The 15,000-nt window shown below is 46.7% G+C and overlaps 1 protein-coding gene across 2 annotated transcripts in view; it reads left to right on the forward strand.

Moving 5' to 3' along the window:
- The window catches only part of hdac5 (histone deacetylase 5), a 72,356-nt gene that overhangs the window by 22,486 nt on the left and 34,870 nt on the right, over window positions 1-15,000 (forward strand). The window contains exons 2-3 of one of the 2 annotated variants that reach the window (XM_072675194.1): window positions 10,527-10,840; window positions 13,665-13,809. In XM_072675194.1, coding sequence (XP_072531295.1) covers window positions 10,527-10,840; window positions 13,665-13,809 — 459 coding nt within the window. Of the gene's footprint in view, window positions 1-10,526; window positions 10,841-13,664; window positions 13,810-15,000 lie in introns of those variants that run through there. The other variant, XM_072675195.1, reaches the window with a different exon arrangement.

Below are 15,000 nucleotides of genomic sequence, written 5' to 3' on the forward strand. Positions count from 1 at the left end.
GACAGGAGAAGAGTAAGAGAGGGGAGAGGACAGGAGAAGAGGGAAGGAGAGGAGAGGACAGGAGAAGAGGGAAGGAGAGGAGAGGACAGGAGAAGAGTAAGAGAGGGGAGAGGACAGGAGAAGAGTAAGAGAGGGGAGAGGACAGGAGAAGAGTAAGAGAGGGGAGAGGACAGGAGAAAAGTAAGAGAGGGGAGAGGACAGGAGAAGAGTAAGAGAGGGGAGAGGACAGGAGAAGAGTAAGAGAGGGGAGAGGACAGGAGAAGAGGGAAGGAGATGACAGGAGAAGAGTAAGAAAGGGGAGAGGACAGGAGAAGAGGAAAGGAGATGAGGAGAGAAAAGGAGAGGAGAGGGCAGGAGAAGAAAAGAGGACAGGAGAGGACAAGAGAAGAGCAGAATGGTAAATCAGAGAGGAGAGGAGAAGAGCAGATAGGAGAGGGGAGGAAACTGCGACTGTCTGCAGGGATAAAGTCCCTGAGGAGGCCTCAGATGGATAACCGAGTTTTTCTGTCTCCCTGACTCTAAAAGACACACACTGTCTCACACACTCTCACACACTCGCACTCCCTTTTTTGGTTGTTGACGAGGAGCTGCTAGTCTGCTCAGTTTCCAGACTGTTCTGCAGAGCTGAGTTCCACCTTCCCTCAGCCTGGTTCTGCCAGACTGACGTCTCCTCCTGTGAGCGATTACAGGTTACTGTACAGTTAATGAACCTATTGAGCCTCAATACCTCACCAGTCTGTACTTTCTTATACTGGTCCTTAGGTTTATACCAGTACACCTCCCAGTAGGGCTGTCCTACGGCAGTATTTATTGATGTCATGATGAATCACTGGGCAGTCTTGGAGGAGATCCTGACACTTTCGGGAGAAAAGGCCACCAAGCTGTCACTGGGGCGGTACCTTGCTTAACACTGGTGGTGCCACAGTGAGTAGCGCATCCCATTGATATGGAAGGCAGAGGGAGGACTACACGACCAAGCCAGAGAGAGCGAGGCCAATTGTGCATCCTCTCCTGGACTCCCAGCCACAGATTAGTGGTGGCATCACCAAGGAGAGCGAGCCATTGACAGGGCCTGCACTTGGACAGTAGGGCCACCCAGGAGCTCCACAACCTAATGTTTTCTTGTCTGTTTCAACTTATCAAACCTCAGGAGCACGAGAGAAGCTGATGCGTGTATCACGATGTCTTAACGTACTGGAATCACCCCCCACCCCCAACACCACCACCACCACCACCACCACCACCACCCCCAACCTCTGCACGCATTTGCTGATGGGAATCTCCTTTGTTTTTTCCAGAATCCCAAATCAGTGCCGTCAGCCACGCTTAGCAGGGGATATTCTCCCACCTCCCACATCAAAAGCCTGTCTTTCTTCAGGGAGACTCCACAAACACTCCACCACCACCCCTGCATCCGCAGCATCCGCAGCGCACACACACAGACACACACACACACACACACAGACACACACACACACAGCAGAGTGAAAGAGCATGTGTGTCTGAAAATGTGGAGGAGCCCAAAATAGAAGCGCTCCCTTTTAAAAGCGCAGTGCGTCCCCCTCCTCTACCACCACCACACCCACACCCACCCCAACCCCAGCCCCCACCCCAGCCGCCACCCCCCCAGTGCATTATTAATCCCAGTTTATTTATAACCCACTTTTTTCACAGGCACACTCTGGGTTGTGTCACAGCTTGTCTTTAATCTCCACTGGGAGTGGAGAGGGGGGATGAAGGGTGAAGAACACGCGAGAGGAGAAGAGAGACAAACACAGGGAGAGCGAGAGAGAGAGAGAGAGAGAGAGAGAGAGAGAGCTTCTGTCAGAGAAGCCCCGGGAGAATGGAGAAAGGGGGATATACACCTCAGAGCAAAAACAGAGAGACATATATATATATATATAGAGAGAGAGAGAGAGAGAGAGAGCAGCTTCCTGTCTTTTCCCGAGCAGGGAAGCTGTTGGGAATGACGGAGAAAATTCCACGTCAAGCGCGACACTGGCAACCTCGCTCAGAGAGTTTCCGTGGGAGCGAGAGCTTAATACTTAATGCCGCTATCAAAACACATAGACCCCGTTCACACCTGCCCACTTCAGGCGACTAGTATCTGGATTAGATCCGGATTAGATTTCAGCCACATGCGTTCATACAAGCGTCTCCGGTGAGTCAGACCGAAATCCGACTGCTGTGTGGGACGGAATACGCAAATTCGCTTGTGGCTCGGCATTTATTGCTGGTGTTCGGGTGGCACTGGGAGGGGTTTCGGTTGTCGAATGCATCTTGGAGCGACGGAGGCGTGTCTCAAATGCGTCTCAGATCAGACCGCCTCCTGAAGTGGTTTGAGTGATCGGATTCTTTCCTGGTTTAAATGGGTCTTGGGTGCGTTTGGCCTTATCCAGATATAATCCTGATACAGTGTAAATACGATACGATACACATTAAACACATGGATTGAGATGCCATAGTAGCTTCAGCATACAAGCCCTGGCCTGATGGGTATCGATATCGGGCTGATAACAGCTAAAATAAATGCTGGGTGGGAAATATAGGAAGGAAATCAGACTGAATCCAGTGAGAAAGATCTCTCCTGAAATCGCTGACATGGCCAACGCTTAGACTGTAGGGCCACCCAGGAGCCGGCACCCACAGCTTGGTGCTTTTATTCTGTTCTAAATAAGACAACTCTTTTGGTTTCCATAAAGAACCATGTTTATAAAAAAAGAACCCTTTTAAGGTCTTTAGAATCTTTCCTTGATCTTACTTTACCTGTTTCAAGGTGCTTCAAAGGATGCTTTGAACTATGCCATAGAATCCAGGCCTTCAAATCTGGACCTTGAATCCAGTTTCCAGTCCTGGATTTTGTTCTCGCTGGACGTTAAGGGAACAGTTCATGCATTATTGGCCACGTAGTATTACATCTACCAGGGATTACAAGGTCCAGGACTGGAACCTGGATTCAAGGTCCAGATTTGAGGACCCCTGACCCCTGAAGAACCACCTCTGTTTCTTCGAAAGTCCATGCTTTGTACCATCATCTTTGATCTGCTATCTCTGAGTCTAGATGAAGCAGCAGATGATCAAGCTCACAGCTTAGCGTGAGGGATGCTGCCCACATGATGGTTGAAACCCCTTCAGGGCATATTTGGAGCTCTGGATCTATCGTGGATCAATAGTGTCCATCAGTGAGCTGCAGTGTGGAAGCAGGGATGACCCATGTGACTGCTAGTTGGGAATTGTTAGGCCTCACGAGAGCTTTGATCAAGTGCTAGAGGACATCTGTCCATTTCCCACATCTGCTTCTTCCCGGTCAGGGCCGTGGCGAGCCTAACCGGAGTCAAGGCCGGAATACCCTCTGGGAAGGGGGGGAAGCAATCCATCGCAATGCTAGATAACGAACTACGGTAATTCCCTGGTATTGCCCCGCCCATGTTCTTATGCAGCAGTAAGAACCTCGTGGTCTGCATTCTTGGTGCTATTCTCGGACGCGTGAAAACCTCAGACCGGAGTCTCCAAGACTATGGATTCCGATTAGGACTTTGCTCTGCTCCTTGAAAGCAAATCTCCAGCAAAGTGCTGCACAAGAGATTTAGATTTGCCAGATAAACAGCGACACACACTCTCTCTCACACACACACACTTACACACTTACACACGCCAGCTCTAAAGCCAGCGGGGACGGGATGGGAGTGGAATTGTTGGGGAACGCTGGAGGAGAGTGTGCCTATTTATAGCGCTCCCTGTGGGTGATTACAGTAATCTAGGCACTAAGATATAATCTGATGAGGACTTAATCTGGGCTCTGCTGCGCTCCTTGGCCCGCTCCCAGAACGCCCCCCCCCCCCCCTCTCGTTCATTGATTAGCCCCGATCGGTTTGTGCCTCCCGGTCGGCCGCATCCCCGTCGCCTTCCCGATCCCCACCTTCGTCCAGAAAACCTCTCCCATGTGTTACGCAATCCCTCCATTTATCTTTAATGAGGAGGTAGCTCTCCGCTCTGCCTGGCTTCCTCTGCTATTTTCGTCTTCGCAGGTTGCGAAGCTGTAACCTGCATTTTCTAACCCCACCCCCACCTTCTCTGTTTTTGCATGCTTAATGCTACAGCGTAGATGGCATCCCTTCTCAAGACTGCTCCTGCCAGCACCTGAACCTGCATAGCACCCATCCCACGCGTGTTGAGCGTTATAAAACACTGTGGAACCATCAAAGACGAAGCTTAAGAGGAGGTACGGGAGTCAGTGGAAGGGTTTCAAGTGATGAAGTGAACCCTCCACCTTACCCGAAAACACAGCCGAAGGCAAGCTCGGTGTCCAGAGCCCTTTAGCATGCGTCGAGAAATGGCCAGGGTCGAAGTTTAGCCAGCTGTGGCTTCGGCTAGTCCAGTTTTAAGGGTCCATACTGATTGTTCGATTCATTTAACAGCGTTTAGAGGTCACCCCTCAAAATTCTGCCCCACCCCCCAGGCAAGCAGGTTGCTCAGAATTAGGCACATGGTATTGGCGTCGTCTGTGACCAATAATGATACTATTTTTAAAGCGAAACTGTAGAAAATGTCAATGTCTTGCTCAACGGCTCCCCCTACAGCCGAGAGGTAGGATTCGTCCTTTGAGCCGCCACTGAAGGACACGCTTTTCTGGACGAGCTGAGAGATCCAGGAGGTTTTTTTATATATATATTTTACTGTTCCGTTTCTTTGCACACGCCAGATTGAATATTTTCAGTCTATGCTGAGCTGAGGTGGGGAAGTGAGGGTCGGAGACAGACCACCTAAATCTGGCCCTCAACAGGGGAGTTGAATCAGGTGTGCCTGAGCAGGAAAAGCACACAACTGTGCAGGAATCCATCCCTCCAGTTCAGCAGGAGTTCCCCCAGCCCTGCTGTAGAGGACAAGCACTTATTCACACCTGGAAAGTCATTTAACCAGGGATGCCCAAACTTTGGCACGGGACAACCCATGACAGTGGTTCCGTGCCTGGTTAAATGGTTCTTTGTGTCTTCATGGAACCTCATGTAGTTCATTCTTTATAGAAATGCTTCTACATGGGGCTCTAATGCACTACCACTACGGCCTGAGCCATGCCGCTTTGCCATCAGCAGCCGGAGTCAGAGAGAGCACAATTGGCCAATTCAATAGATGGCTGGTGTGATTGCTAGTGCTAGTGCTAGGGTTCTATATACAACAGAAAGGGTTCCACTAATGTTACAATATTACAGAGAACCTTAAATACACAGAAGAACACAGAGCTGAGGCATTAGGAGGGGAATCGTGTGGAGGGCGGGTTTGGGTCTGGTGTCCGCTCCCATCAGTGCAACAATATGAGCAATATGAGCGAGTCCCTTGCACTGTGTGTGTGTGTGTGTGTGTGTGTGTGTGTGTGTGTGTGAGTAAGTGTTGTGGGTGGACGCCTCCATAATCATGGAAGCCTTCTCCTGCCTCTTCAGTCTGCCGTGTGGCGGAGGCTCTAACTGGATTTCCTCTCTCTGCATATAGTCCACTGAGCTGTGGAAATACCCTTGGCCTGGTCTCCTAGATACCCAACCTCCTGAGCCACACTCGTCCCTTAATCATACACAACAGCCTCCTCTCTCTCTCTCTCTCTCTCTCTCTCTCTCTCTCTTTTCCCTCTTCTTTCACCTCTTCGTCTCTTCCGAGGACGAACCACCCGTCTCCCTCAGTTTGGCCAACAGTGCTAATGCTACATGTCCAAATATTTGTGGACACCCCTATCTAATGAATGCTTGCACCCACTGCTGACGGAGATTCAGCTGGTCCAGTCCCTGTAGAGACGTATTGGAGGGGTATAAAGACCCTCAGCAGTGGAAGAACTGTGTTCTCTGAAATGATGGATGGTGATCCATCCAATACTTTTGGGATGGGTCAGGGAGTTGAGGTTGAGATGAGGTGAGGTGAGGCGGTGAACGTCCCAACATCCTGACCTCACTAACGCTGTTGTTGCTGAATGCAGTCAAATCCTCACAGCAGTGGTCCTTATAATCTAGTAGAAAGCCTTCTTCCCTGGACAGTAAAGCAGGTTAAAGTCTTTTTAATGCCCTTGATTTCGGAAGAAACAGTGAATGAGCAGCTGTCCCAATACTTTTGTCCAAATGTGTATATCTAGGTTAAGAGCACTGTTCCCACATACTGTAAGAATTGCGTCCTGTCGGCTTCTCCTGCGAGCAACTGGAAGAGCTTCAAACAGCGTGGGCTGCTGGGAGACGCTGCGCTTCGTCGGAAGTCTCTCCGTCGTCCTCATCAACGCGTTCTCAGTTTTTTCCGCTGTGTTTTTCAGCACGCGGCAAAGAGTTCACAGACTGATCATTAGATTTCCTCCCTTGTTTGATCGTTTACAGTTTATTTACAGCAGAAAACACAGAGTCCCACAGTCACGCTGCACCGGCCTATTAGCAACCTGTTTGTTCGGTACACTCAGTACTCAGAAGGGTTCTTCAAGAACCTTGACAACACAAAGAAAGTTCATAAACAAGGAAATCTCTTATTTAAAAGAACTTTTATAAAAATATGGTTCTATGTTTCACCAAAACGTTTTTTATAGAACCCTTAGTAAAGGCAGTGGTGCTGTGTAGAACCATCACAGCCTACAGAACATGTTCCACGCTTAAAAGGTTCTTTAGCTGGTTAGTAGTTTTTTTTTATATACAAGAAAATTTCCTTCCCTGTTTTCTAGAATCATGAATAGCACCAAAAAGGTTCTGGGCTGTGGTTCTGATTAGAACCATGAAATCCCAGAGAACCAGTTGAATGCTTGAATGGTTCTTTGCCTGGCTAAAGGGTTCTCCATATACTATGTAATCGCTTTTTTTATAGAACCTTTTCAAAAGGGTTCCCTAGAACTGTTTTTTGTGGTACTACGTAGAACCTATTTCACTTTGAGTGTACATTAACAAAGCAGGGCAGTGGTCCTGTTTAGAACCATGAAAACCTAAAGTACATGTTCAATGCAGCAATGGTTTTTTGCCTGTTTAAAGGGTTCTTCATATATAAGGAACCATTTTTAAAAAGGTTCTATGGTTTAAAAAGGGTTTCATAGAACACTTTACTAAAGGTTCTGATTAGAAGCATGAAATCCCAGAGAACCAGTTAAATGCTTGAATGGTTCTTTGCCTAGTTAAAGGGTTCTCCATATACAATGTAATGTGCTTTTATAGAACCTTTTCAAAAGGGTTCCCTAGAACCGTTTTTGTGGTATTAAGGAGAACCTATTTCACTTTGGGTGTACATTTAACAAGGCAGGGGTCAGTGGGGGCAGTGGTCCTGTTTAGAACCATGAAAACCTAAAGTACATGTTCAATGCTTCAATGGTTCTTTGGCTGGTTAAAGGGTTCTTCATATATGAGGAAATACAAAGTAAGGTGTTTTTCTAGAACCTTCTAAAATGGTTCTACACAATAAGATATAGAACCCTTTTCACCTAGAGTTTATATGTAACTACGCAAAGATGCATTTAGGCTCTCAAATGGTTCTTTAAGTTGTCATGGTTCCCTATTAAGCCCCTTCTCCCAATTCCCCTAATTTCCTAGAAAGTCAAGTCTCTGCTTTCCATATCAATGACGTCCAGGAAGTTTCCACACCCACCACCACCCCGTCATCTCCGCCAGAGCCGCCCAAAACACCTCCAAGTTCATCGACTTCCTCCCAATTACAGACAGACTCCTCCCACCTAATCGTATGCTAACAGTCAAAGGAACCCTTGAAGAACCCCCCTTTTTTCAAGGGTGTAGAACAATTTGGCATGGGTGAATCAGCTGATGGGTTTGCTTGGGTCAGCTATGAGGAGTCTAGCAGGGAGGGCTTCAGGCCCATTGACAGTCCATTCATAGACAGCTCCATGAAGCTGCCAGAGGAAATCTGTGCCAAGCTCATCAGGTTAGTGGAATAGAGTGACCTCGGCCTCTGCCGTGCTCTGACGTCAAAGGCTCGGTGCGGTCGGCCAGGGCCCAGGCAGTGGACGTATATATATAGCACCTGCTCGGCCCTGTTGAAGGAAGGGTTAATCTGATTTCGGAGTAAGCCGAACGCTTCCGCCGCATTGGCGTGTTGGGAAACCGAGGCTGGCGAGGTGTTGTTGCGGCTGACTGACGGCTGGGTTAATGTGTTCTCAGCAGCGCTACTGGTTGAGGTGGGGGGTGGGGGGGTACTGTTTTTCTTAGCTGCTTTGCTTCACACCTGAGACCCCCGCAGTCTGCAGAACAGCATCAGTTCCCGTCCTTGAGTGTGTGTGTGATGAGTCTGCAACGTGTAACGGAAAGCACCCAGGCTGCTTCCTCTGAAGGCGTGTGTTTACTTGATGATTATGTTTGTGTGTCGTCTAGATGTTCTGTTTTTCCGTTATCTAGACCAGGGAGGGAGTTTCACAAAGTCTGGATGTCCAATAGGAAGTCTGGACAGACCATATAAGGACAATAAGCTGCCTTTTCCCCCACACACTCGCTAGGACTCCCCTATTTCACAACGCTACCAGCGCTGGGAGGGTGAGGGCTAGCAACGTCGTCGTACAGTTTAACATGCTTGAAGGAGAGCCCTAACTAACCCTGACTGATGGGGTGGGAGGGGTAGATATAGGGCCACCCTACCAACCCAGAGAGAGCGAGGCCTGCTATGCTCTCTGGGACTCCGACCCGGCCATGGATGGCCATCCGTGGCCAGGTTGGAGTCCCAGAGAGGCAAAGGAACCACTGAAGAACCGGTAATCACCGGTGATGCCACAGCCATCCGTGGCCAATTCGTGATCCTAGAGAGCATAGCAGGCCTCGCGCTCTCTGGGCCCAGGGCCCAGGCGGTGGACATTCTGGTGATGGAGCCAGTGTTTACACGACTGTGTCCCAGGTCCATACGTCCGCACCCAGGACCAATTCTGAGCTCGTTGGAGCTCGTCACCACCCAAGAACACCTGCAAACAAGGGGCTGTGCAAGCCGTGCAAGCGAACCCCAGACCACTGATTTCAGGAGGGCCGGAGATCGGCACTCTGGGCAGTTCCCATGCTCAAAACGTTCGGAAAACGTTCGGAAAAACGCCAGAGAACATTAGTCTTTGCTCAGAGGGTTAATCCTGGCCTTCGGTTCTTACGGATGCAGTGTAAATTGTTTACACTGATGGATCTCTCTCTACGTGGGTCCAGTGTCTTCATCAGGAAGTGGCGTGCAAGGCTTTACCGACAATACTGATTGCAGCAGAATGGCTGATGCCGTGTTCTGAGCTACAGTTGTCTGCTCTGTGGTTACGCAGGGGAAGGGACATCAGTCGTAAGGCTTTCAATTGAAGCGTGTCCCAGCGGACCTGCGACTCGTTTATCTTTTTATCGCTATTAGGAAACGTTAGATGACAGATGCGGAGTGATGAGTTGCGACGGGTTTGAAAAAGAAGAGCATGAAGAGCGAGCGCTGAGGGCTCTGCGAGTGGTGTGAGAGAGTGCCAGATGTGGCAGTAGGTCAGTTTTCCTGGAAAGCTGACGCAGCTCGTGCCGTGGAAGAAAGCACCGCAGTGGTCAGCAGTTACAGAGGCACTGATTCACACTGGGGCAGGGAGACACCGCCGCCAAATGGGGTAGAGGGCTACTGGGTTGCTGTGCAGGGAGGTTTCCGTTTCCCACTGCAGTTCCATTAAACGTCTTCAGAGGCTCGCACAGTACATCCCCACTGAACGTCCTGACCTGTCGAGGCATGGACTCGACAAGATCCTCCAAGAAGGTTCCTGTGGTATCTGGTACCAAGACGTACCACGGCAGCAGATCCTTCTTCAAGTCCTGCAAATAGTGGTGAGGTGGGGCTTCCATGGATGCCCCACCACTGTTCACTGGTTGTCCTTCCTTGGCCTACAAGACTTGCCTGGAGATGTTCAGACCCAGTGCCAGTGGTGCCAGCTGGAGGTGCCGGATCAGTTCTGACCAGCTACTGCCTGATTAAGATCTGGCAATCTGGCAATCATATCCCCTAGCCTGAGCCCTCGCCCCCCTGGCTTCTACCTTTTCTTTACTCTTCTATTGTCAACCAGAATCCTGACCGCTGTCTGACTGTCTGTTTGTTGTAATGCCTGAGGTAAGGGTTCTGGCCTGATCCTGGATCGGGGCCGGAACCGTAGAGCGTAGAGGGTCACAGACCCTCAATGCCAGGGGTCACCCGTTAACATTATGGCACTGGAAAGTTAGACGTTGTTACAGTAACGCAAGGCGACGCAGGCAAATGTCATCCCGGGCATAAATGCTGTACACGCAGACCAGAATGCCTCCTGTCACACACACACACACACACACACACACACACACGCTCTCTCTCTTTTGATAGCAGTGGCCTTTTTCTTATGTAACTAAACCAGCAGGTCAAGTCCGGTCCGGTTTTAACGCTGTACTCTGGAACCAGTGCTGTAGTCTAGCCTGAAGTAAAAACTGGGGGAAATAGCTGTTAGCAAGACTAGCCTAGCCAGCTAGCTACATAAATACTGCTAGCATGCTAGCAAATGCCCCCCTCGGATTCTTGTGAAGCTAATAGCACTTTCTGTCTTTCTCTCTCCGTAGCGGTGGAGGTGAAGAGCTCGCTGTCCTCTGGCATGCAGAGTCCAGTGGGCGGAGGAGGTGGGGAGCAGGGCGGAGGAGGTGGAGGAGGAGGTGGAGGAGGAGGAGGAGGAGGACCGGTGGACCTGCGGACGGACCCTCGGTTAAGCGCCCTTAGCGGGATGGACCCAGCGTTGAGGGAACAGCAGCTCCAGCACGAGCTGCTCCTGTTGAAGCAGCAGCAGGAGCTCCAGAAGCAGCTGCTCTTTGCTGAGTTCCAGAAACAGCACGAGGTCTTGACCCGCCAGCATGAGGTCCAACTGCAGGAGCACCTCAAGGTAACAGTGTGGTCCAGAGGATCGGCCAAGGCTGTGGCGCACTGATCTCATGTTTCCAAACTGTGCTGTGAGAGTCTGACTTACTTTGTTCTGATGAAACACGGGTGAAGTCATGTGGTCCAAAACAGTGCAGTATTATTGGTCAAACTAATGCAGGTCATTATATCATTAACATCTACCTGGTCTGTAAATCATGACCTACATGTACTGTAAACATACAGTCAATATACTGAGAATACATAGTACCTCTACTGTCAACATATAGTCAATATACTGTCAATACCCAGTAAATATACTGTTAACATACAGTAAATATACTGTCAATACATAGTAGATATACTGTTAACATACAGTAAATATTCTGTCTGTATATAGTCACAATACTGTCAATACTCAGTGAATATACTGTCAATACCCAGTAAATATACTGTCAGCATACAGTAAATATACTGTTAACATACAGTAAATATACTGTCAATACATAGTAGATATACTGTTAACATACAGTAAATATTCTGTCTGTATATAGTCACAATACTGTCAATACTCAGTGAATATACTGTCAATACCCAGTAAATATACTGTCAACATACAGTAAATATACTGTCAATACATAGTAGATATACTGTTAACATACAGTAAATATTCTGTCTGTATATAGTCACAATACTGTCAATACTCAGTGAATATACTGTCAGCATACAGTAAATATACTGTTAACATACAGTAAATATACTGTCAGCATGTAGTAAATATACTGTCAACATATAGTCACAATACTGTCAACATATAGTCATTATACTGTCAATACCTAGTCAATATACTGTCGATACATAGTAAACATACTGTCAACATATAGTAAACATACTGTCAACATATAGTAAATATACTGTCAACATATAGTCAATACCCAGTAAACATACTGTCAACATACAGTAAATATACTGTCAATACATAGTAGATATACTGTTAACATACAGTAAATATTCTGTCTGCATATAGTCACAATACGGTCAATACTCAGTGAATATACTGTCAAGACCCAGTAAATATACTGTCAGCATACAGTAAATATACTGTTAACATACAGTAAATATACTGTCAGCATGTAGTTACAATACTGTCAATACCCAATAAATATACTGTTTACATACAGTAAATATTCTGTCTGCATATAGTCACAATACTGTCAATACTCAGTGAATATACTGTCAATACCCAGTAAATATACTGTCAATACATAGTAGATATACTGTTAACATACAGTAAATATTCTGCCAGCATGTAGTTACAATACTGTCAATACCCAATAAATATACTGTTTACATACAGTAAATATACTGTCAACATATAGTCAAAATACTGTCTGCATATAGTCTGTGAATATACTGTCAATACCCAGTAAATATACTGTCAGCATACAGTAAATATACTGTTAACATACAGTAAATATACTGTCAACATACAGTAAATATACTGTCAACATATAGTCAAAATACCGTCAATACCCAGTCAATATACTGTCGATACATAGTAAACATACTGTCAACATATAGTAAATATACTGTCAACATATAGTACATATACTGTCAACATATAGTCAATACCCAGTAAACATACTGTCAACATACAGTAAATATATTGTCGATACATAGTAAATATACTGTCACCATACAGTACAAATACTGTCAATACATATTTGTATAATTAAAAAAAAAAGTTAATATACTTTTGTTATTTACAGTCAGTATACTGTCAGTATACAGTAAATATAGTGTTTGTAGTAAAGAACTGTAAGTGTACTGTTAATATTCTGACACATTCGACTAGATTCACATGGCTACCAGATCAGGTACAACCTAGGAGGGACATTCCAGTAAAGTATTCGGACGCAGCCGGCTGTCGGCAGCCCGCTCCAGTAGCCTGACCTGAACACTGCCTCGCTGAGCTCCACACAGTATTTCTGAACAAACTGACCCCAAACTGACTTTACTTGTCTTTGTGATTTCAGTTCAACATTTACTTTTTTAAACGCCCTCCTGTTACCTCCCAGCAGAGCTGCTGGCCCATGCAGACCACACTCTGACCGCTGGGCAGCAGGTCTCTGCTGGGGTCTCCAATACATAAATAAACACAGTTGAAATATATATAAACCTAAATGTAAATTCTGCATGATTTTCATTCGGGGGTAATGAAGATTGTGGGGGTTAATGAAGGGAATTCGGACCTGAAGACCCTTTTAAAGGGAAAATGCATGCTTTAAGTTTAGGCCACGCCCACTCACGGTTCAAATCACAACACAGAGACAGCTATTTTTAACACTAAACAGATACAGAGACACACACCGGTAATATCATTGCATCACACCCCTACTGCCTACTAATTAGAGCCAAGTGAGGTGAAGTTATGCTTTGTTAAAAGGCTAGCTCGGCTCTTACCGGCTGTTAAGTGAGAGAGTGTGAGAGCGAGAGAGCGCGAGAGCATGAGAGTGACTGTACCCTATCCAAGTAAAAAAGCAATGAAAACCTCACAGATCCTGATGTTCCAGAGGGAAAGCTTGTGAGTGTGTGAACAGGTTTGAATTGGTTGAGTTGCTGTGTGTGTGTGTGTTGGTGTGTGTGTGTTGGTGTGTGTGTGTGCGCACATTTTGTATCGGCCTTTGATTTGTTCTGTGTGTGCGCAGAGCTCGGGTTGACGTCTTGTGTGTGTTGTGAGGGGGAGTTATGACGTAGTTCATATGTACTCTGTGTGACCTCTTTACCTTTGCCTCCTGGCTATGTTTGTGTGTGTGTGTGTGTGTGTGTATGTGTGTGTGTGTGAGCAGCAGCAGCAGGAGCTCCTGGCAGTGAAGCGTCAGCAAGAGCTGGAGCAGAAGAGGAAGCTAGAGCAGCAGAGGCACGAAGAGCTGGAGAAACAGAGGCTGGAGCAACAGCTCATCATGCTCCGCAACAAGGAGAAAGGCAAAGAGAGTAGGCAGCAGACACACACACACACACACACACACACTCACACACACTCACCACAGCACCCATTCCCCCCAGCATTGGGCTGTGCAGTGGCTGGCTGAGGCGATGGGGTGATGAGTTTCTGAAGACCTGGAAAACAGTGAAATTCCATAGTTCCCTAATTCCAGTGTCCATCATTTAGTTTTGGTGTGTTAAAATCATGTCATACAGAGAATTATATAGACTATATATACACACACTGTACATACGTAGGTATTTACAGGTTATACTATGCTCGTATGTATTGCCTATGTGCACATATGCAATAATAAGCCCAACATTTATTGTATATATGTAAATATCTATGCAATAGTCATATGGCCTATTTATATTGTATATACACATACTTATAATAAAGGATATGTTCCATATGTATTACATATATGAAAGAACCTATATGCAATATATGTATGTATATATGTGTGTGTACCTATATACCTGTATTTAGGTACCTATATTATGATGTATTAAATAGTAGTATCTAGTGCATATATAGTTAATAATAACACTGCACTCAGTTTTGTTCACATTCTTTTGAAGCGCAACAAGAAACTGAGGCTCTCAGGGCCCCCAGAGCCTCGTTCTCTCTTAATGGTTTGCTCCATTAAGAATCTAATCAGTAAAAAAAAAAAAAAAGCAGCACAGCAGCAGGTTGCATAATGGAAGCGGAGCCGATGTGTTCCGGATATAAATAGAGAGAGCGGTACGTCAGCGCGCTAAATCAAATGATGGTTTTACATTAAGGGAGGTTTCAGGAACAAATGCTTTCACACTCTAGATGAATCCGACAGCTGTGTGGTCATCGCGCGTGACGTAATCCGCTCAGCCGATTATGAATGAGCCGAGGGTTTGCGGTTCGTGGCCGAGAAGTGCACCATTAGCTCAGCTGGCCTGCTGTTTGGAATGGTTAACGCAGAGGAGTGGAGAAACCAGCTTCAGAACTTCCATGTAAAACCTGACCCGCAAAAATGAGACCCGATTTCTGAGGACAGCGAGAAGCACTGTTCCTATCCAGCAGTCGTGGAAAAGAAGTGCATAGGATGGCCGTTAAGCCGTCCTTTACCCCTCGAAACCATCACTGTCAGAAATGACCCATCTGTCAATCACTAGTTTTGACCACTGGATCGAGTTCAAAATACTGACATCCATAATTGT

Source organism: Salminus brasiliensis, chromosome 3, assembly GCF_030463535.1.
Source record: "Salminus brasiliensis chromosome 3, fSalBra1.hap2, whole genome shotgun sequence".
Lineage (NCBI taxonomy): Eukaryota > Metazoa > Chordata > Actinopteri > Characiformes > Bryconidae > Salminus > Salminus brasiliensis.